Source organism: Heterocephalus glaber, unplaced genomic scaffold (genome assembly GCF_053883595.1).
Source record: "Heterocephalus glaber isolate CG9 unplaced genomic scaffold, H.glaber_assembly_v1.0 deba00001472, whole genome shotgun sequence".
NCBI classification, from domain to species: domain Eukaryota; kingdom Metazoa; phylum Chordata; class Mammalia; order Rodentia; family Bathyergidae; genus Heterocephalus; species Heterocephalus glaber.
Genome location: NW_028258315.1, coordinates 96,921,960 through 96,945,860, shown reverse-complemented (window position 1 = coordinate 96,945,860; position 23,901 = coordinate 96,921,960). Strand labels below are relative to the sequence as shown.

The 23,901-nt window shown below is 40.1% G+C and overlaps 1 protein-coding gene across 29 annotated transcripts in view; it reads left to right on the top strand.

Annotated features, from left to right (window-relative positions):
* Positions 1-23,901, top strand: part of Cadps (calcium dependent secretion activator) — a 457,138-nt gene that overhangs the window by 108,769 nt on the left and 324,468 nt on the right. For all 29 annotated transcript variants that reach the window (XM_087182504.1, XM_087182502.1, XM_087182498.1 and 26 more), the window contains exon 3: positions 2,192-2,524. In XM_087182504.1, the coding sequence (XP_087038630.1) occupies positions 2,192-2,524 (333 nt within the window). The remainder of the gene's footprint in view (positions 1-2,191; positions 2,525-23,901) is intronic.

Genomic DNA, 23,901 nt, shown 5'->3' with positions numbered 1-23,901 from the left:
ACTTTTCCTCTGTAATTGATTTCCACAGGAATTGTAAAGTCTCACTGAGTACCACTCCCCAGGCAAACCCTCAGCCCCCCCTTCAGATGACTTCACTGAGTTCCTGGCTGCCGTTTTAACACCTCTCCGTCCTCAGATAGGCCTTGTGAGGAAGCAGTACACATGCGGAACCCACCAGGCCCGAGTGGTACCTTCTTGGGCTAGCAAGGGCGTTTATTTCCTCAGGCCTGATAGGAACTGCATACTTGCACTGCCTCCCAAGGGCTAGTTCTGCAGACCCTGAAGTGTTACTGGGACATAGTTCCCAGTGGCAGTAGTTTCCTCATTGTGCAGGGGAAGCAGCAGCCTCACCACCTTGTATGACACCCAGGAGCCGTGTAGCTGTGTAAGATTTCAGGAGATGGGCAGCAAGCGGAACAAGAGTAAAACACTCTTTATTAGTACATGCTTGTAGTACATAATGATTGCATTTGTTGTGGGGAGTAGGTACATGTATATAACACACTTTAATTCTTTTTATTACCCTTTCCCTTTCTTTCTTCCTCCATCTCAAGATTTCTTTCCCATTTACCAAAGATCTCTCTCTCTATATATATCCTATTGTCCATCTTTCTTTTGCTTTTAAATTATTTATGCTTTGGGTTTTTCATATAAGAGAAGTTATGCTATATTTAAGCTTATGTGTCTGATTTATTTCACTTAACAATATGCTCTTGAGCACTCGTAATAGACAGTTTGCTCCCAGGACTCAGGCAGCACTGGTAGAGCAGGTAAGGGTCCTTCCTCTGCAGAGCACCCAGAGGGGAGAGAGGAACCAGAGTGGTCAAATGACCCTGTGTTTCTGGTCAGACTGTCTCCTTAGCAAGAGTAAGTTCCTTATCCCCTCTGGACTGTGGTTTTCCCATCCACAAGGCAGACTGAATATCACATCCATGTTCATGGTTAATTCAGGTTCATCGTGGCAGGTGCTGTGCCAGAGACTGAAGCGATCATGAAGTTTCCATTTCTGGGTAGAATATAGATGATTAAACACATATTTCTCTTACACTGATGTAATTCCACTTATGATAAGTATCACTAAGGGCATAAAATAAGATTCAGGTAGAGGTTCACAGTGCTGTGTGCCAGGCATCCTGTTCAGAACTTTACATCGTAACAACTACAACTCACACAGCATGTAGTGGGCCAGGCATGGTTTAAGTGCTTTTCACAAAAGAACTCATTTAATCCTCATTGTAAAATAGCTATATAGGTGCTCCATTGTATAGATAAGAGCAGCAAGGTACAACAACAAGGTTAATTTACCTAGATTTATAGTTGTTAAGTGGCAGAGAAAGAACCCCAAGCCTGAGTGTATAAGTTGCCTATTACACTGTTAATATAACCATTGCAGCCACCAATTCTCCACCTAAAAGTTTCACTTTCTGTAGTTTTTGTTTTCCTGCAGTCAAATGCAGCCCAAAAATAATATAAGGAAAATTACAAAAGTAAACAATTGATTTTTTTTTTTCCTGTACTGGAGATCAAACTCAGGACCTTAAACTTGCAAGGCAGGTGCAGTGAACAATTGATGTTTTAATTAATGAATTTTAAAAATTTGTACATGTTTGTGATGCATAATGAATACACTCATCCTAGGGAGTTAGTACATGTGACATCTTATTCCTTTTTACTTCCCCTCTCCTTCCCCTTTCTTTCTCCCTCCATCCCTAAATCCCTTTTCTGTCTGCAAAAGGTTTACTACCCTGTAAATAAGTTTTAAATCACTTTCATTACAACGTATTGTTATAATTGTTACACTTTATTACTACTTTGCATTACTAATCTCTTACTATAGTGAATTAATCAAACTTTATCATGGGAGCGGACATATAGAAAGAAACATGGTCCTTCCAGGGTTTGCTACTCTCCATGGTTTCGGGAATCTACTGCGGGGGCCGGGGGTGTCTCAGTACCAACCCTGTTGAGATTAAGGGGGTTCCTGTTTTGGTGTTGCTCTCTGTTTGCAGATTTGGATACGGAAGCAGAATGTGTAAGTGATTTTCCCGGGTGTGCACAGCCAGGATGGGTGGGCAGGATGAGACAGACCTTGGTGCCTCCCAAGGTGAGCATGAGGAGAGCTGGCAGTGGCCAGTCCTGGGAACTGGCACCTCCGTGCCTGACACTCTTTCCTTGCCCTGTCCCTGCTCAGGTGTTCCTAAAGAGTGACCGGGTAGCCCGCATGGTGCAGAGTGGGGGCTGCTCTGCCAACGACTCACGAGAGGTCTTCAAGAAGCACATTGAGAAGCGGGTGCGGAGCCTGCCTGAGATCGATGGCCTCAGCAAGGAGACTGTGCTGAGCTCCTGGATGGCCAAGTTTGATGCTATCTACCGTGGGGAAGAGGACCCCAGGAAGCAGCAGGCCCGGATGACAGCCAGCGCAGCCTCTGAACTGATTCTGAGCAAGGAGCAACTCTACGAGATGTTCCAGAACATTCTTGGGATCAAGAAGTTTGAACACCAGCTCCTGTACAATGCATGTCAGGTAAGGTGTCCCACACCTGGGCCCAGACCCATGGGTCCACACTTTTCTTGGGCTACTTCTTGGTAATAAGACATTATATATTGCATTTTATGACTATATTGGTAAGAAACTACTATAGGCTAGATTATATTCATGAGTTTCTCATTTAAAAGAAATTGAAACCTTTTGTCATTCCCTAAAAATCTCATGGACCGTGGGACTAAGATTATTGAGTCTAAGACGTAAGTTGACCCTATGAGTCTGGCCTGGTTTCCATGTACCAAATTGCTGACAAATCAAAGTAATAAGTTTTTAAAAAGATGGTTCTGCCTTTAAAATAGGTGATGTTCATCAGTAGAATTTGTATATCTTTAGCCAAGGACCCCACTGGACAGAACACCTGGCTATCCAGTGGTTCTTTAAAACAGGCCTGAGTTTTATACCCTACTATCATTACAGCATGAATTTCCAAGTGCACCTGAAGGAGACGCCTGAGTCTCTGCTTGGGTGCACCCCAAGATATGCCTGTCCCCCCTGGTAGAGGGCGAGGCAGGGGAGTATCTTAGGTCTTGGTTGCCTGCGTCATCTTAGTTTTACTCCCATTCATCCAACAGATAGTCATTGTTTACTTTGCAAAGATTTGAGAATTTTAGTGCATGTCCCTGGGTAGTCCTTTAAAACGGATTCTTCCAGGCCACAACCCTAGAGATTCTCATTCTGGAGATAGGTGGGGCCCAGGAATCCATGTTTCAAATAAGGGTCTCCCTTCCTGCTAATTCTTTTGCCCCTTACTCTCTGAGAAATGGTGGAGAAACTCAGCTATGCTCTGGTTTCCACAGGCCAGGGCAGATTAAATGACGAAATGTTAGGGTGTTAGCTCAGAATTACCCCTTGCTCAGAATCAGGCAGGTTCAGGTACAGTACCCCTAGTATGACCCCCACTAGCTTTGTGGCTTAGGGTGTAGCTAACCTTCCCACTGGAGCATGCAGTAGGAATCAGTCAGAATGCGTACTGCTTGGCCACGTGATGGAATGGAATGTTCTTCATTCAACGAAGACTTGTTGAAGAAGGCAGCTTACCATTTTGGACAGTGTTCATTAGATACTGCTAGTGGAACAGCCCAGCTAGGAGTCACAGTGTGAAGGTATAGCCCCATTTTTATTTGGGAAAAATAGATAGAAAAAGTACTTGATGGGCCAAAATGAAAATGTTAATTGTTTTTATCTTTAGGGGATAGCATTATGCTTGATTTTCATGGTTTCCATTTGTGCTTATTATATATCTACATTTTCTGCCTTAAGCATATATTTTGTAAATGGAAACAAACATGAAAAATCTCAACAAAGAAGTAGTCAAAATGATAGAGTAAGGAGACATTATCTTCTGAATTATTTTCTAGATGTTATCTGTTAACGTCCCACCTTTAGGATTTTTGCCATTTGTGAGTATCACCTGTATGATTATTTAATATTTTATCAAATCAACTGAAAACTCTCTTTGTAAACCCATCTTCATCCTAAGAAGTAGTGTATGTGAAACCACAGCTTTGATGTGGTAGTTTTTCTTTTTTTAGAAAAAATGCATGTCAGAGTGAAAAGTAACTATTAAAATAGCTGTTTTAGGTCATCTCACACCGCTGGTGATGTGAAGCTAGAGGACTAACCAATGCCCTGATGAATAGAGGGTGTTGGGACAGAGATCTCTGATGCCGCTACTCACCCCAGAGTACCCCCACACTGACCAAAGCAGCTTTTGAAGCCTGCAGAGTTGGGCAGTGGAGCACAGGTCTAATTTGCCAGGCTATCTATGGGCAGACAGGTGCAGGGGAAAGTACTGTAATCAGGTTTCATAAATTATAGATTTAGTTACTACCATTAGTTTTTTCATAGACTCCACTCTGCTCTGCAAATCTCTGTCAACTCACAAAAGCAAGAATGTGGAGATGAAATCATACTGCTTTCACCTTTGTCCTGCTTGTCATTTCTTATTTATTTTTGTATCCCCCCCACCCTGTTTTCCTTACAAGAAAAAGCCATTTCCTAGGTGCTTCCATAACCCCAAAATATTCATAGTGTTTTCCTTTTGTGCATGTCACACACCTCCTAGGGGAAGCTGGAATCTGATTTCTGCTGTTGCTTTCTGCAAGTTCTCATGATCTCTTTTTATAGGGATCTGCCAGTAACTGCCACTTTCATCTCAAATGAGAAATGGCATTTATCAAAGAGTGATTATGTCAGTTACATAGCAGTTGTTTGTTGTAACATGAATCATGTCTATCAGAGCATAAAGAAAAAGCAAGAAGCTTAACAAATATTTCTGTTTCCTCATGGAATTTTTTAAGTCCATTTTGTTGATTGAGAATGGTTGGATCACAAGTTGCTCACACTCAACACCTAATGTAAAGTAACTGGCAACTCATTATGAAATCAGTGTTTTTATTTTTCATCAACCCTTGGGAAGAAGCAGTCAGTTATGTAGTTGTTTGAGCATTCCAGTTGAATTCTAATTCTAATGCTAACTCAACAAAAGCAAAGCTAATCTGGATGGTATTGGAGATCTGGTATTGAAAAGCATTTTAAAGATGCTCCCATCTCATCCCTTTCCCTTTAGTGGCCTTCAAATTTGGTATCAGTTTGAATCCCAGCTGTGCCAAGTGCCTGCTGCTTCCTCCTCCTCTGTTTAACATCACACATTGTCTTCAATTACTTCTTTCTAAATGTATGGACATTTCCCTTGAAAACACCACAGAGATGCATTTTAGAAAGAAACAATCATACATTGTACCATATATTTAAATGCAAATAAACTTGTTAGTGAGGCACCTCAGCTAATGTATGAGTGTGAGCTGAGGAAGTCATTTGTCTTTGTATTTCAGTTCTGCTCTTTGAAAATGCCATTTCTACTTGTTGCATGCTGATCACTTTCTCAGCTCCTGGAACTGTCAGCAGCATCCCCTGACCTTCTCCAGAGCCATCATTTGTGCCTCATAGGCAGCAGGGACAACATGCATGTGCTTGCTATTAGGAGATGGCAGTGTTCATGTCATTTATCCTCTCTAAACATTTACAGATGTTTCTGATGAATCTGGGAAAGTTGACTAGAGACACATGGAATGTGATTTTTCCAGTCTATAAACACCTTTGGGTTTTCAGTATTGAATTCTCCAAAATTAATAAACTGCTAATTTTCTTAACATTTCATTTCCTATTTTCCAAACCATCATCAATGTGGCTTTTGATGATGTGGTTATCTTATTACAGTCCTGTCTTTCTTGGACTTGATTAGTACTTGGCAGCTTTTCAGATAGTTTATTAGACTCTGAAGAGAAACCTCAAATTATCAGACTTTCAGCTGTGACCTAGATTGCTGGGTTTTATCATAACTCATTATAGACTCCTTAATCTCCATATAACTACATGGCTTTTTCCAGGTTCAGAAGTTCCCAAAAGATCTGTTAGCGGACAATTTGTTTCTAGGGCCAGACTCTAATTATTAATCACTTTTCTTGGCCCCATAACAACAATATAGTACTTTGCATATAATAGTATTTCAGTAATTAACTATTGAAGAAATACTTTAAAATCTGGGAGTGGGACAGTGGTAATGGCAGTCTAAGTAAAAACATTCTTTCATTACTCATTCATTTAACAGATAACCTAAGAATCTGCTGTGCACTAGGCGTTGTGTGAAATACGATGGGGACAAAGCCTAGATGTTCTTGCTTTGTCCTGGAATGATGCCCACAGTGTGACTCCTCATTGTCTTCTTTGGTGCTCACACAGCTCCTGATGACTTGATAGATGTCATCCTGCTCAAAATACTGCATTTGGTTTTGTTGTATTGCTGTGTAACAAAGTTAGTGGCTTAGAAGAATACCCCTTTGCTATCTCCCATTATTAAATCTCACAGTTTTTCTGGGTCATAATTCCTGACCTGTCTTAGCTGTGTTTTGTGCTCTGGGTCTCTCAAGGCTGGAATCCAGGTGCTGGACAGTCTGTGTAATCAGTGAAGGCTCAGTGGGGAAGGATGCACTTTGAACTCCTTCATACTGCTGGCACAACTCATTTCCTTGCAGCTACAGCAACAGAGAGAAACTCTGGAGTTTCAAATCTTGGATTTCTAGATCTACTTTTAAGACAGCCACCTAATTAAGTCAGGCTACTAGGATCAGCTCCTCATGGATTAATTTAAAATCAAGAATTACATACTTTACCTGTGCAAAAGCTCTTCATTCTTGTCATATATAATTGATAAGCCCTGCCCTCACTCAGGGAAGGGCCACAGTAGGGCATAATCCATGGAGTTGTCTGCCACAGTTTTCCAGACACCTGGCTCCTTCTGGTATCAATTCGAGTGTAACTTTCTTAGAAAAACTCTTCCTAACCATTTTGCCTAAAATAGGCTTCTTAATTGTTCATTTTTCTGAAAGAGCCATGTTTATTACCATGATACCACTTGATACAATTGAAATTACCTTGCATACCTATTTACTTTGTTGTTGTCTGTCTTCTCTAGCCTGTTTCTTTAAAAGCAAGAGCCATGGCCAATACTTAATGTAATGAATGCTTCACACAAAACAGATGCCCAGTTAAATACTGACTAAATTCATAAGTGCAGAGGCCAAGGCATTTATGACTTGTAGGCTTAGATGCCTAAATTATACAAAACTGTGTTTTGTCATTTTTTTTTCTGATTAAGCAAAAAGCAGCAGCAGAACAGGCCTGTCTGTGACCTCAATTTATATGCTAGAACTCCTCTTTTATAATGGGGATCACTTGGAGGTCACTGTATTCTTGCCAGTGTAAACTTCCCTCTAGTCACATTAACCTGTCTCTCCCATTTCATAGTTGGCCAAAGAGGAGCAGAAAGTAAATCTTGTCTTTCCAAAGTCATGGACTGCCTCTCACAGTCATCACTGTGATTGACTGCCTGATTTTAAATGACCTAGCTTGCCAGATGGGCTTTAATTTTAGCATTCTTAGGATGTGAAAAAGAGTAGGCACAAAATTAAAAGGATTGAAGATATGGAGGATTACAGGGCCAGATAGCAATATTTAATTTCCTAGTATTTAATTTTTGATGATACCATCTTGATTTTTCCTGTTCCTCTGTCAGTTGTTCCTAGAACACAAGACCAAATATTTCTGCTTGCCCTGCTGTTACCCAGGACCAATGGCAATGGAAAGTTGAAATTGAAAGACAGTGGGTATCCTGCATCTGAGGAACAGGAAGTTGAGCATTTTCTCTGCAGCCTTCAAAACTGCTGCAGACATTTCAGCAGTTTCTTCCCTTTATTGCCAAAATGGAACCATAAATATGCTTGTTTACTCAAAGTTCTTCATAAGCATCGAACCACAGAATTTTAATCAGAGGTGTTAAGTCTACTTTCAGAAAAAGACTTAACAGAAATAGTATCTTCTATTTTTTCTACTTTTTGCCAAAAGATGAAACCTATTATAAATCATCTAGCACAGTCTTGCAAATAGAAATATTTTACCAGCCTTCTGATGCATTTTGCCAGTCCAGACTCCCTGCTATGATGATTTAAATTTATCTCCTTATCCCACCATCTAGCCTTCTTGCTTCTTCGAAGACTGAAACCTAGAATTAGTAGAATGTTGCTTAATGCAGTGTGTATACTGATTCAATTTTGTTGTTTACCCTCTTTGTTTCAGTCTTTTCCAAACCTACATAAAAAATGCATTAGTTCCCTCTCCCACCTAGATAGTTAATGACTCTGCATCAATCTTTTGTGCTAGCTCCAGTCAGTGGAGGCCTCATGATCCATCTGCGTTCTGAACTCTAGTTTGAACAGTAGTAACACCTACCAGACATCCAAATATGAAGCAGTTACTGTGTGCCAGGCACTAAATTAATTTAGACACATACATATACTCATATAAAATCCTCATAACAGTCTGTAAAGTAGGCATTTTATACGTACTTTGATAAGGAAGACAAAAAAAAAGAGAGAAAGAGAGAGACAGAAAGTCAGACAGACACAGACAGACTAAACAATTTCTCCAAGGTCAAACAGCCACTCAACAGAAGAGCTAGGATCCGAACTCAAGATTGCATGATTCAAAACCAACTTCTTTAACTCAGTTGTCAAAAACAGTAGTGTACCTTTTCCATAGATACAGAAGTAGCATATCTTTTTCCTAGATAAAAATTTTAGATAGTAAATAGGAAGTTTATTGATTTACCTATATCCTAACAAGGTATGTATGGGTATTACTAAATCTTTCCTGAGTCTTTTTATACAGCTTGCTCATTTTTTGCCTCAAATTTGTTGGAGGAACCAAAAGGTCCAACAGAACTCAATCCTGTATATTAGCTAATTATGACTGTAAAGAATGTGTTTATTCAGTGAAGACTGGTTAGGTTTCTGCTACCTCACTGCACTCATTTAGGTTATACTATATCAGTATATTTCCTGATTCACATTTTAAGAATGTACTTAACAAAGCCCCACAGTGTTCGGATGACAGTTGAAGAACAAGAAGTGCTTGTGTGAGATCCAGCCATCTAGAGGGCCTGAAAAGTGTCTACTGCCTGTTTTCCATGAGTACCTTGGTAACTGGGACCATTGAATCCAGAATTTCAATGAAGTTCCACTTTGGTGTAATAACACCCGAAGTGTTGCATAAAAATTCCAATTACAGCATTTTAAGTTATGATTTAAACCAGGCACTGGTAAATATTTTAGCCCTTGTGAGCCCTGTAGACTGTACTAGCTACTTGGTCTGGCATCACAGTGAGGGTAGCCATGGACAAAAGGTGAAGATATAGGGGTGGCTGTCTTCCAGTAAAACTTTGTTTATAAAAATGGGCAACTGGCAGATTTGACTCAAGGGTTGCAGTCTGTCAACCCGAAATTAAACAGTTGTCACATCATAATTTCAGAATTACTTCATTTTCTAAAAATTACCCAGTGGAATTAAGATCTTACCTTTTAAAACTGAAACATAAAACTTAGTCCATCCATTCTGTAAACACTGGAAATTGGTGGTGTTTTATAATATTGAAACTGAAGGCAGAGACATTGTATAACACAAGAGCCAAGATTATGATGTCAAATTCCTTTCATGTTCGATAAGGATGTAGAAATGCTATAATTACCATTTTCATGTGTACACACTTTATACATAGATTGGAATACCACACCATACCCCTTAAGTATATACAATTTGTATGTGTTAATTTAAAGCTAAAGTAAAAATTTAAAAAATTAGGACACTAAAGTTACAAAGATTTGGGTTTGCATTCTGGCTCTGCTGCTTACTCTGTGACCAGGAGTTAGTCAGCTAAACTTTGTGAGGCTTACTTTTTATATATGGAGAAGGAGACTAATGACAGTACACACCTAATAAGGGGATTGGTGCTAGTTAGTTTTAGCTACCAGTAATTAATTGAATTCCCATGTCTTGGGAAAATTTCACTCTGATAAGTAATGATGTGTGGAGTTGGGCTGGTTCTCTGGAGTCAGCTGTTGAAATCAAATGATCGCATTGTGCCAGGAAAAAAATCTGTAGAAGTATCACATAAAGTTCTTGCCTTCAAGAAATATATGATGCAGTTTGAAGGAGCAAACTAATATGCAAGCAAAATCCCAGAATACAAAGTCGATCTGTGAGACAGTGAACAATTGTAATGCATAGAGGCAGTGTGAAGCCAGCCACTTATCAATGTAACCTTTACAGTTAATTAACTTCTCTGTAAAAGAGAATTATTAATAGCTACCAGGTAGAAATGAGGTGTGAAAAGAGCCTCACACGAGAGGGAGATTCAGTAATGGTAGCCTGATCTAATCATGGTAGTCAGTGGCAATGGTGACAGAGGCAGTAGTAGTGGTCTAAGCTTCAGCAGTTGGAGAGCTTTGAAGATCTCAGGTAACAGTAAGATTTGGTTAGTCACTTGCCACTTCATGGAGGAGTGATTGGTTGAGGTAGGTGTGAATGATGAGATGTTTTGAGTTGAATGAAGAGAGATTTTCTAAAATACCTGCTATCCCTTTCTGCCTAGTGATGGGCAAGATTAGAGAAGAAACTGTAATGAGAATGTAATGTGGTTGATTGAATAATTAATTGGTCTTAATTCTTCATGCCCTTGAATTAAAATTGAACACAATGCCAGTGACCTATGAGGCACTGAGTGGGTTTCTCCACCTCTCGACTCTGAGTCTGGCTGCTGCATTTGCTTTGTCCAGCGGCTGTCAGCAAAGTACAGAGCACAGAACTTGAGCCATCACACTGTGGTGGTGTTCTGAGAGAAGACCATGTCCCAAGTGCTTGTTACCCCCCAGCCAGGGTGTCATTATGATACTGTACTCACAAAACAAACCTAAGACCACAGGCTAGAGCCAAGCCAGGCCAGCCCACAGTCTAAAGCAACTCACCCTCTCAAACCTACAGCAGTGCCCTGTCTAGATTGGCAGGATCCCAGACAACTTACAGGCCCAGTAACATGGTAATAAAGTACATTGTTTTAAATCATTGAGTTTGAGGATGGTTTATTATCCAGTATGATGATTGCATTAGCTAGTGAACACCAACAGCTTTTAAAGTAAGTATGCATGATGAAAACAGACTACTGGTAAGACAGAGGCATGACTATAACGGTTGTAGTGTCAACTACCAACCTCTCTTTGCTGTGGCAGCTGTCTTAATCCAGAGTCTCTTCCTTTACCTCACTCATTCTCTGTATTCAATGCAAATTGTCCCCTTCTCTGAACTGTACCAGTGTGCTTGAGTCCTGGCATCAACACTGATGTGCTCAGTTTGAAAGGTTTCTTCTGTAAAACTGAAGGAAGAAGAAGGTAGGTTGAGATAAAAATTTGAGAACTCAAAGTCCATAGTTTTCTTCATTATCCAAGATTAAGTGTGGAATCTGAACAGATTTATGAACTGGCTAAATGATCAGGAAATCTGAAACCTCTAATAGAGAGAGACCAAGGAAACATCATAAAAATCGTTAGAAAGCAGCAAAGCCCTTGCCTTTCCAGGGGTTCTGTTCTTGACTGTTGTGATGATGCTTGTATTAATTAACTGTTCTTTGTGACACACGATGAAATTCACCAGCTTCGAACAAGAAGCACTTGTCACCACTCACGGCCTGCAGATGAGGCGTGGTTCTTGTGGTCTTGGCCGAGCTCGCTTGCATGTTTGCTATCCGCTGTGGTTGGTAGGATTGTTAAAGTTGGGTATCAGATGACCATAGACCGATCTCAGATAAGTGAGATGATTCCATTCAGCTAGGATGTTTCCGTGCCCTAGACTTCTTCATGCCACCACTGGACAGAGCTCTAAGAGAAAGTGGAAGAGTATAGTCTTGGTTCAGAACTGTCACACCATCACTCCCACTATATTCTTCTAGTGCAGGAAATAACAAAGTCAGCCAAGATTCAAGGGGAGGAGAAACAGACTCCATCTCTTAAGGCGAGGAGCTGTAGCTATAATTGCTAATGAGCATGAAGGACTGTGGTCGCTTTTGGATCTGCCACTGTTCCTCAAGTCTTGATTGTTATTGCCACACCCCAGCATACAGGTGCTTAATGCCAGTACAGTCAACGGGGGGATTGGTTCCAAGACTGAAGATACTACACTCTGCAGATGCTTCAGTACCTTATATAAAATAGAATAGCATTTGCACATAACCTATCCTCCTGTATCCTCTATATCACCTCTAGATCACTTATAATAACTAATGCAGTGTGAAGGATACATAAATAATTGTGCTGTACTGCTAATTGAATAATGAGAGGCACAATTCTAATATTTTGAATCCAAGATTGGCTGGGTCCACAAATGCAGAACCTGTGCTTAAGGAAGGTCCACTGTGTACACTCAACTTATTTTACCAATTTATTTCAGTAAACAAGCAGAAATCTATAGTGAGACAAAGAAAGAAAAGAAAGAACACACTACATATAACAAGGAATTAGGGCATGAAGGTCATTGAACCTCCCTAATGAAAAGAGAGCCAAACTCTTACATGTGTATTTTATTTGTAGGAAACTCTTGAGAAATGTAGACAGATAAATTCTATAATGCCTTTAATTGTCAGTTTGGAGAGTTGTAAGCTTGTTATCATTTCAACTGCCTTTCAGAGAAAAGAACGTATTTTCTCTGATCTTTTTGTCATTGAGAAGCATTAGCCATTTCATTATGTCACTGCGTTTGCTTCGGCAGCACATACACACTTCTTTATGTCACTGTGAGTTGGGAAGGCATTGCTTTTCCATCTTAAAAATAAATACTGTCTTGGTTACAATAAAATCAGCAAAACCTCCTGGACAAGCAAAGTGAGAGTGAAATTAGGGATGTAAGACTGCACCATTAGTGATAAAATGACACTCAGTCCTAGAGTCCACCCCATGGCAGACAGTGCCCTGGAAACTGGGGATACAGCAGCAGATGTGATGGCAAAAGCCCTGCTCTCATGGAGCTGATGTTTAATGGGCAAGACAAGTAAAAAAGTAACCAAATGTACAGTGTCCTACCAAGAGAGAAAAGGGATATAAAAGAAAGAAAGGAAATGTGGCAGAAGGAGAGAGGACAGAGGATACTGTTGGTATTTTAGGAAATTGGAACAGATAAGTCTGGATATAGTTAGTGACTGTCATGCTGAGGACTACAGCAGTGAGGGAACCAGCTGTAAAGACCTGGCAAAATGAAGTGGCTGTTGGTTAAAAAAAATAAAAGCAATGAGCTTGGTTTAAGGAAACTAAAGATATAAGTAGGTCACTGTGACTGGAGCACAGAACAGGCTGAAGGTAAAGAGTGCTTTCAGAGGGATGGGCTGAGGGCACATCACACAGGGCACAGCTAAGAGCTTGGATTTATTTTAAGGATGGAGAGACAACAGGAGGGGCTTCTGAGTGGGAGCCCAGCAGACCCGATGTACCCAGTGGAAAGGAGGAGGAGAAACTCAATCTGTGGACACTTATTCACTTGGGCTGAAAAGCTTGATGTCTGTAATTCAGGAGGCAGAATTGTGTGTGCTTCTTGGGTTTCTGTTAGTTGCCCAAATATGCAGTATATAATAAAAAGTCTCTTAGAAAGAAATAAGGAGCTCTTACATTTTTTTTTAGACAGATTCTTCCTATGTTCCAGGCTGACTTCAAACTTGCTATGTAGCTCAGGCTGATCTTGAAATCTTGATCCTTCTGCCTCTGTCTCCCACAACTGTAATTTATTTTAAAGACAAATAAAGGGAGATGGCAATTAATTTTTTCTGTATAACAGCTCCCAATGCCTTCCTTAGGTTTTTTTACTGTTTATTTCATAGGACGAAATAGAAACTTGTAGAATTAATGGATCAAAAATATTTATGTAGGAAGTAATAACAGTACTGACTCCACGTATTTAGCTCCAAGGAGAATTGCCTATAAACTATGCCAGATAGTTGGTTAAGTGTACCAGGCTTACTCTGTGAATGTCATACCTCTTAAGTAGTCTTTTAAATAATATGTTCATGCTATTTATTCATGAGCCTGTGGGGACAGACTGTGTTTATTTTCTTAATTTGTTGAAAAATAAGATTCTGTGGAAATGCCAGGTCACACAGTATCTTCCTCTTCATGCTAATGCTCTGCTTTCATGCCAGGTTAGGTATCATTTTCTTTGATTTTCATAGCTCCCTGATGAGAAGCACATCTTCCTGTCCTTAAAGATGAAGGAAATGATTTCTGGGCAAGTGGTGGACTGGCTCAAGGTCCAGAGGTGGCAGATTTAGAACTTGAACCTAACAGGTTGCCCTCCACATCTGATCTTTGGTGTCTTGAGATGCATCTTTTCCTTTCTTTTCCTTCCTCTTTCTTTCTTTTCTTTTTTCTTTCTTTCTTTCTTTCTTTCTTTCTTTCTTTCTTTCTTTCTTTCTTTCTTTCTTTCTTTCTTTCTTTCTTTCCTTCCCTCCCTTCCTCTTCTCTTCTCTTTTCTCTCTCTCTTTCTCTCTCTTCCTTCCTTCCTTTCTTTCTTTCTTTCCTTTTTTCTTTCTTTCTTTCGCATGGGGGATTGAACTAAACCTCCCCACAGCTACATCTCCAGCCCTTTTCTATATTTTTATTTTGAGACAGGTTCTCACTAAGTTTCTCAGGATGAGCCCCAACTTGCAGTCTTCTTGCCTCAGCTCCAAGAGTGCTGGGATTACAGACATGCACCACCAGGTCCAGCTGCAGTGCATCTTAAACCACACCTCTAAAGCTACTTCCCCTTTATAGCAATCAGGAAGCTCTGTTACATAGGTCAGATCTAAGGTCTAGCTGACTGAGGTAGTTGGCTATAGCCTGAGCTACCATAACACAAGAGACCCCAAAAGCTTTGTTTTTATCTCACGTCTGAGCTAGTAGTTCTTCAGTCTTGTGTCATCATCAACTACTAAGGTATTGTTTATGTGCATATGATTGAAGCTATCTCACCATCAACACATTGGTCATCAGCTCTCAAGAAGGAGACAGCGATGAGCCAGCTGTTGCCTGTAAGGAAATAACCCAGAACTGTCCTCACCTATGCGCAGACCCCTGTGGCATGAACTCAGTCCCATGACCACATCTCTTACAAAGGAACCTCAGAAGCATAAGTTCCAGCAAGGCAGCCTCATGCCCAGCTCAAACTTCTGTGGGTTGAGGGACTCAAGTATGAAAAGAAGAAAGTGAGAATAGATGCAAGGCATGTTTAGTAGCCTCCAGCACTTTAACAGAGTCTTACCTTATATTAAGTAATGTTTAACACATGCAAAAATGACCCAAAGTATAGGCGCACCAACACTTGAATACCCATTACCCAGGCTCATAAATTGATGTTAGGAGTACAGTTGGAGTCTCACTGAGTAACCATTTACTACCTTTGCTGCTCATCCTTCAATGTATTTCTTTTTTTAATTTATTAGTGCATATTTGCAGTACATAATGATTATATTTATTGTGGGGAGTTGTCACATGTACACAGTACATCTTAATACTACTTTTTGTATCCACTCCAACCTTCCTCCATATGTTCCTTAACACAGTCCTTTCATTGAAATCTATGCACTCTTAACAGATCTCTAGAGCATTGTGAATATTTTAAATCTTTGTCTACATATTATTGAACAATAAAAATCTGCTATTTTGATGGCTCATTATATTGCAGTTACATTCATATTGACTAATGTGGCACTATTTGTTCATTTTCTGAGTTATATTTTATTATGCAGATATTGTCATTTACCCAATGAAGAAATTCCAATTAGCTTGCTACTATAAAAAATGCTATTTGGAATATTCCTATATATGTCTCCTTGTTCAGATATACAAGAATTTCCCCCAGGGTACATACCTAAATGATAATTATTAGAATATGAAGTAATTGAACCTTAAAGTTATTAGATATTACCATATAATGCATCAGTTAACTGTGCATTCCCCTGGATAGAATATATGTATTATACTCTTGGCAAATAGCCAAAGTCCCTAGGTAAAATTTGATTATAATGAAGCAAGTGGACCTCCCTTATATTGCTCTCAGGAGAAGACTTAATTCTACCCCTTGGTACTTACCCACAAGAAATCAGTATTATCTGTCCACCAGAAGATGTACATGAAGATGTTTATAGCAGTTTCATTCCTCATAGCCAAAAATTGGAAACATTCAAATATTCAACAGTAAAATGGATAAACTTTAGTATAATTGTACATTAGAAAACAGTAAAACAACTTTTTTTAACTATTGGTGCATTCAAAAGAAGGATAAATCTCACAGATATTATACTAAGAGAAAATGTGCAAACTGAAAAGAAAAAGTATTACATGGTTTCATTTATATGAAATTCCAAATTGGAAAAACATGAATCATAGTGGTAGAATGAGAACAGTGGTTACTTGAGTTGGGGAAGGAGGGAGTGGGTAGGTACTGAGGTAAAGGTGCAGCAGAGAGCTTCTCAGGCCATGGAAATGTCCTTTCGTCTCTGCCGTCCAGTATGGCCTCCACCACCTCATTAAATAATGTTTGAACTCACTCCCCTTCTGGGCTGGCCCCAGCTCCTGCTCACTATAACCCCACGTGGCCTGTGGCTGCTCAGATGGGTGGGTAGCACAGACGTGGAGCATCCCTGCTATCACAGAAAGTTCTGGAGTGTGGGGGGATATGTTTTTAAATTTTTTTACTTTATATATGTATGTTACATAAAATATGCTTCAAAATACATGTGTATGTTTTATTAAATGGAAAGGAAGAACAATGAAGAGAAAAAAATCTTCAAGGGTCTTTCTTTTCTTTGTGGTACTGGGGACTAAACCCAAGGCCTTCACACTGAGCTACAGCCCTACTCTTGCTAAGTTGCCTAGGTAGAGCTCAAACTTGTGACCCTCCTCCTTCAGCTTCCCAGAGTGCTAGGATTACAGGCATGCCCACCATTTCCAGCTTCAAGGGCCTTTTTAGTTTGAATTTTGAATGCAACATATGGCATGAACACAGGAGAAAGAAGCGCAGAGCTCTGTACAAAAGTAACAAGTTAATAAGACTTAAAATGGAGATTGTTTCTCATTAATTTTAATTAGGCTTCTTCTGGGTTTTCAGGTTTGGCAAATTATCAAATCCAAAATAAAAGCCTTAGGCTCATCTTTCAGACAAACTTCTGCAAATTCTCAAGCATGTGTGGATGCTTTGCTGGCTTCATTGCCTTTGTTACATTTCTGTATAACTGATTTTTCTTGCTAATTTGATTCCATCATGAAGTATGATTCTAATCATTTTCTGTCCAACACTAGCATCCTTGTGTAGAGATGCATGCCCCCAACCATGAGCAACTGCATGCAGAGCAATGAATTAGATTAAAGTGATCTGATTTCTGCTTTATGAAAGTGAATTAGAAGTGTAACTTTAGTCTTTGTCACAGAAACCTGATTAACCCATTGCCCATCTGACATTTGCACTAAAGAATGCATTTCAGGCTGCGTTTGTTTTTAGATCATCAAGAAGCCTGAGAGGAAAACTGTTGAATATTATAGGTGAAAGCAGACAGTCTTGCCCTGGAGATAAACGCAGGCCCTCCATCACAGCTGAGCAGAACAGAATGAATGAGAAGAGCTGTGTGGTGAGAAGCAACTTCTTACCCTGGGTTTCCTCAATTCCTGCCAGGCCAAGTTGCTCTTTTCTGTTTCTACCACTAGACATGGCAAACACTGGGCAAGTCAGAGTCCAGATGTCTTGTCATCTGGTCCTTGCACTTTGTCTCCTCTCTGAGTACATGAATGTCAAGGGTCCATTAAGTGCATACCGATTTCCTTAGCAGCTAGGCCATTACCTGACTTGCAGAAAATCTTGATTTGCTGAAAAAGTGAATCAGTGAATAAGTGGATGGATGCTTTATTATCTGCTGCTGTGGCACATGATGCCAATACCTGGGGGCTCCCAACAAAACACACATTGACCTCCCCATTTCTGAGGACCAGGAATCGCCATGGTTTAACTGGACCGTTTGTTTTAGGGTCTCACGTGAGGTGCAGGAAAAGTGTTGGCCAGAGCCACAGTCCTCTTCCTGGGAGCTGGGTCTGCACCCAGGTCACCCTGCAGCTGTTGAAAGGGCTCAGGGCCTCGTGGGCTGGTGAGCGGAGACTGACGACCGGAAGAGAGTGCCTGAAGGGCTCTTGTCCTGACAGCTTGCACCAGCGAGGGAAGGAGGGAGGGAGGGAGGGTCTGCCGGTCATCAGGGCTCACAGTCTTCTGTGACCTTGCCTCACAAGTGACACATCATGGCTTTTGCCACGCCTTTTTGTTCGAAACCAGTCACTAGATCCGGACCTCACCCTAAAGAAGGGGACACACAGACATGAACACCAGACAGGTCCCACAGGGCCACTTCAGAGGCCCTGCCACACATGCCTACCTCCCAAGATAACAAGACAGTGTCTGTGAATGGTACAAAATGCTTGCCACTTGCTGTTTCCACATTGCTTTTTCTCCTTGAATGCACTGCCCTACACCCTGCTTATCTATATGTTCAATTCACAGGTCCCCTCCTGAAGACCGTCAAGCCCTTCTTCTGCCCAGCACCCTAGTCATGTCCTTTCAAGCACAAATTACCCACATTGTTTTATTTGCCTAATGTTAGTCTCGTCCAGTAAAAAGAAAGCTCGGGAGGGCAGTAGGACTGAAGAAATATCTGTGGGAATGTTTTACTCCAATGTCATATATGCTTTGTAAAATTAGTGCCATATGGAGAAATAGTGCTTGTGAAAGTAGTTCAGAGGTTTAGATTCAGAACAGAGCTGTCCCAGGCTTTCCTGTGCTGAGATTTGAGAGTGTGCATCCCAACAAAGTAAAACAACTTGGGGTTGACACTGTTAAACTGCAGTGACAAACTTGGATTGCTTAAGTATGGAAAGTGAAACAGTACTGAGGCACCATCGCATAACTGACATGAACATTTGTGTTTGAATTTTTGTCATCTCCCTTTTCTGCTTCTCTTGGGGCTTCTTCACATCTCTAAAGTAGCCCAGCATCCTCTGTTCTGTCCCTCTCAGCTCTGCCCCTTACCCAGAAGTAAGGGCTAAATTTCCCATACTGTGACAACTACTACTTAGTAAATAATAACTACATGCCAAACATTATTCTTAAAATTTAATGTATGTTCTTGACAGTTCTCATAAGTCTTGTACAAGAGACTGAAATACAGTTATACAGATTTAAATGTAATTCCAATCAAAATACCAATAGCATACTTTACAGAATTAGAGAAAACAATTATAAAATTCATTTGGAACCAGAAGAGATCTAGAATAGCAAAAGCAATTATGGACTACAAAGGCAAGGCAGGAGGCATCACAATCTCTGACTTGAAATTATACTACCAAGTTACAACATGGTACTGGCAAAAAACAAACCCAAGGATCAATGGAACAGATTAGGAGATGCAAAAACAACTCCAAACACACTCAGCCACCTTATCTTTCACAAAGTAGCGAAACATCTTGGATAGGAGAAAGATATCCTCTTTAATAAATGGTGCTGAGAAGACTGGCTTTCCACATGCTGAAGATTAAAACTAGACCCACATCCCTAACCATGCACCTAGCTAAAATCAAAATGGATCAAAGATCTAAATATTAAAACAGAAACACTAAATTGGCTGGAAGATAGACTAGGTAGAATTCTTGAAGACATAGGTATAGGCAAAGACTGTGAACCCCGATCACACAGGAAATATTACAAAGAATCAACAACTGGGATCTCATCATATTAAAAAACTTTTAGACAGCAAAAGAAATCACTAACAGAATGAAGAGATAACCCAAAGAATGGGAAAAAATTTTGCCAGCTGATTCTCAGACTAAGGACTAATATCTAGAATATATAAAGAACTTTAAAAACCAGACCCCCCAAATTAAAAAACCCAATCCAAAAATGGGCATTTGAAATAAATAGAAACTTCTCAGGTGAAAAAGTACAAACAGCAAATAAATATATGAAAAAATGTTCAACATCACTGGTCATTCAAGATACGCAAATTAAAACAATGCTGAGATTCCACCTCACTCCAGAAAGAATGGCTGCTATCAAGAAATCAAACAGTAACAAATGTTGGTGGTGTTGTGGGGAAAAAGGAACACTGCTGCATTGTTGGTGGAAGAATAGATTGGTGCAACCACTGTGCAAATCAGGATGGAGATTCCTCAAAACACTAAAACTGAAGATTCCATTTAACCCATTTTATTTCCCTTCTTAATATCTTTCTGAAAGAATTAAAAGCATCATACCACAGTGATATATGCACATGTATGTTTATAGCGGCACAGTTTGTAATAGCTAAATCTTGGAAACAGCCCAAATGCCCTTCAAGACATGAGGGGATAAAGAAGATGTGGATTTTTTTTAAACAATGGATTACTACTCTGCATAAAGAAGGATAAACTTGAGACATTTCTATGTAAATGGATGTACCTTGAGACCATACTCTTAAGAAAAATAAATTGGACACACATGCTTAAATATTGCATTGTTTCTCTGGTATGAGAACATGAATGAGTAAATATGGACCAAAATGTATAATAGATATTGGGAAATAGGAAGACAAAGTTCAAAGGGGAAGGGGAACAGGGGAGGTAGAAGGAGGGAAAAAGGAGGGGAAAAGGGGGACTGGAAGAAGAATTAAAATATGCTATGTACAGGTACAAATTCCCTATGATGAATGTGGTCATTATGTATATCTAAAGTATACCAATAAAATTAATTTTATAAAAAGAGAGACTGAAATTCAGATAAGGTAAAAAAAAAAAAAATACTCAGGGCCACCAGAATCAGAAGCTAATTCCACTATGTATCCACTCACCAAGCCTTAACTCTCCAACATATAGTTAAGAAAACTAAAGATGTAGGAGTGAGTAGGTCTGGGTTCTGGTCACAGTCTCACCACTCCTCGTATGACTTTGGTTAGGTCATTTCAGTCTTCTGTTAGATATGTGGTCAGTGTCATTAAAAAAGAGATCTTTTAGGTTCTAATCCAAGCTACACTGGCAGATACAGGACTGTGGAAAGTTTGGATCCACATGGCCACTTCATACCTGTGCGAAGCCCCCTTGCCTTCCAGGGCTTGAAATAGCAATGTTTAATGATCCGAAATATGCCTTTTCTGAGATTTTGCCAAAAGACATCAGGAAATGTGTTAACCCAGTGTCAAAGTAGCAGTTTTCAGTGGAACAACAGCAATTTCTTCTTCAAGAAAAAGATGGCTTGTTTTTTCTACAGTCTCTAGACTTGAAGTCTGGTTCCATGCCTAAGGCCTTCTTAGTAGGGTGGTCTATAGAATGTTTCTTGGCTCCAACGTAGCTTTCAGTGTCCCAGGGAACCACACGTTGTGAGAAATGAGTGCACAGGCATTCTGGATGTATCCTCTGATCACAGGTGATAGGATATGGGGAGAGTTTTAAGATAAGATGTCTAAAGAGCCGAGGGAAGCTCATTTTGGACTAGAGTCCCATTAACATTTTCAGCTGCCTAGTTTTCTGCTACAAGTGCTGTTCTGTGCATGGTAGAATGTTTTGCACCTCTGACCTCTATTCACTAGATTCTAGTAGCACACCCTATTTGTGACAACAAGAGTGTCCCCATACATTGCCAAATGTCCTTAGGGGTTGAGGATACTTCAGTCATCATTGCTGGACCAGGGTTAGGCATACAGTGTCTGTCAGGGTGGGTAGATAGCAAATGCGGTCAAAAAGAGCAAGAGTTGACGTGCTGCTTGTGTCTTGACATTGTGGAGTGACAGAAGGACTCTGGCATGGTCACTCAGAGACCCAGGCTGGTGGAATAACCAACATTTTTCCTTTATCATAAGTTGCCCTGCTAGAGGCAACAGAATGCTCTGGTGGTCTCAGCCAGGAGTGAAGTGCTTCATGTCAGAAGTTTCCCATCGTTTACACTCACAGGCCATTGGCCAAGACTAGACTCATCCAACCACAAGCAGATCAGGAGCATTTGGCAAGCAAAAGTGTCATGACCACCCCAGAGGCGAGGAGGTTCTCCCTTCCCTACCCATATAGAATGAGAAGGTGCAAAGGTTCCCCAGCCTTTCCAGAAAACAACAGCAATAATAAAATTGAGGTCATGATGACTGCAATTCGGATTATGTTTATTATGTGTCATATCATGTAGTTGTCACACAACAGCCCGATGAAGTACATATTTTCATCCTTTTCACTTTATAGATTGTGAAACTAAGTCACAAAATACTCAAGAAACTCATCTAGAATCACACAATTAGGAGGTGGGAGACCTGGGATTTGATCTGAAGTCTCTCTGATGTCCAAGACTGAGCTTGTAAGCTTCACTTTATGAATCGCTTTGGCTGGTGTGCAAACTGCCTATCGCTCAGGGGATAAATGGACATGTCATCTCTCTGTAACCCACCCTGTACCAGTGGTTTTTGTTTTATTTAGAAGCATGATTGATATGTGCTTGCACTCCTCTTTGATTCTTCCATGCCCTGACATTTCTTATTAGTGAGGTCCACCATTGCTGCAGCATTTGGAAGGTGCCTTCAGTTGTTCCACCATGAGGTAATGCTCAGAAAAACAGAATTTTTTCAGACATTCAGAGTAAGTACTGAGCTCCACATCAATTTTGGTGCTAGGAAGACAGCCAACTACATCAAAATCTGTGGATTCAGCAGTGTGTATACTTCAGGATGCTGTGACTACCTCATTTGAAGCAGGCCTGGGTACAAATGTAGAGTGTTTCTGTATCCCAGGAACTAAGTCCAGGGGTTAATTACAAAAGCAAGTGGGAATGAAAATAACATTTGTGCTAGGTCTTGTTAAAAGTGTGCATTATCTTGTGCATGGGGGGTCTGTCAGGGTCTGTTTGCACACCAACCACTGAGAGTATTAGAAGGTAGATTTTTAGAAATGGGAAAAGGGATCAGGGGAGAGGGGGAAAAAGGAGAGGGGCTTTAAGAGGGATGAAAATAAGCAAATACCAATATAGCAAAACAAATCTCATTATTCTGAATTACTAATCTGTACCAACTAAAAGAAAAGTGCAAGAAAATGGAAAAATAAGTTTATTTACAATTTGGCCAAATTGGGAGAACAGCTAATCTGCCACCTCCAAAGGGCACAGAAGTACTGCAGTTTATTGGAGGGGTAGGACAAAAGCCAGGAAATATGCATAGGTAGATTTAGCCAGGCTTGGGCCCAAGGGACTCAGGAAATATGTAGTCCTTCTTGGCCCCCAGGGTGGTGGGGAGGTGGTAGTTGAGGATGTCAATAGGAGAGAAACTTTATCTCTAAAAATGAAGAAATAAAAATCCTAATTTCCAAAGATCCATTTTAACCTCTTGGTTACAATATTAGAGATAACAATACTGTATCTGAATCTGAGAGAGGTGAACTAGCTGGGGTCACACCATGAGCTTTTAGAGGGATTCTAGATTTGACCCCAAGTCATAAATATTTGTCCACACCAGTGAATACTTGAAGTTCCTTAGTTTTGAACACTCTTTCTAGTTTTATGCCCACCCAAATCAACCTCATAGTATATATTTCAAGAATGAAGGAAACGATCAGGTTTATTTTATCTTGTTCTTTGCTTGGTGAAAGAATGAGTTATTAAATTTACCATATCTTAATATAAACAGCCTTTTGGAAGCAGCCTATAAAATGAGATAACTTATTAGGATTGAAAATAACAATGGGTCCAAATTCTCCCCCCAACTTCAACTCGAAGTTCAGGGTCATATTTGAGAATGTTGCTGAAGACCTTTGGTAATACTGATTTCAATGGAGAAAGGTAAAAGAATAAGGATATAATAGGACAAGAGAAAACTTCTTAGAGGGGGATTAGCATTTTCCAAAGAATTTAAATGAATTTATTTTAGGAGAAAGTGAAATGAGTGTTAGATTTAAGAGAGACATCCCTAATTA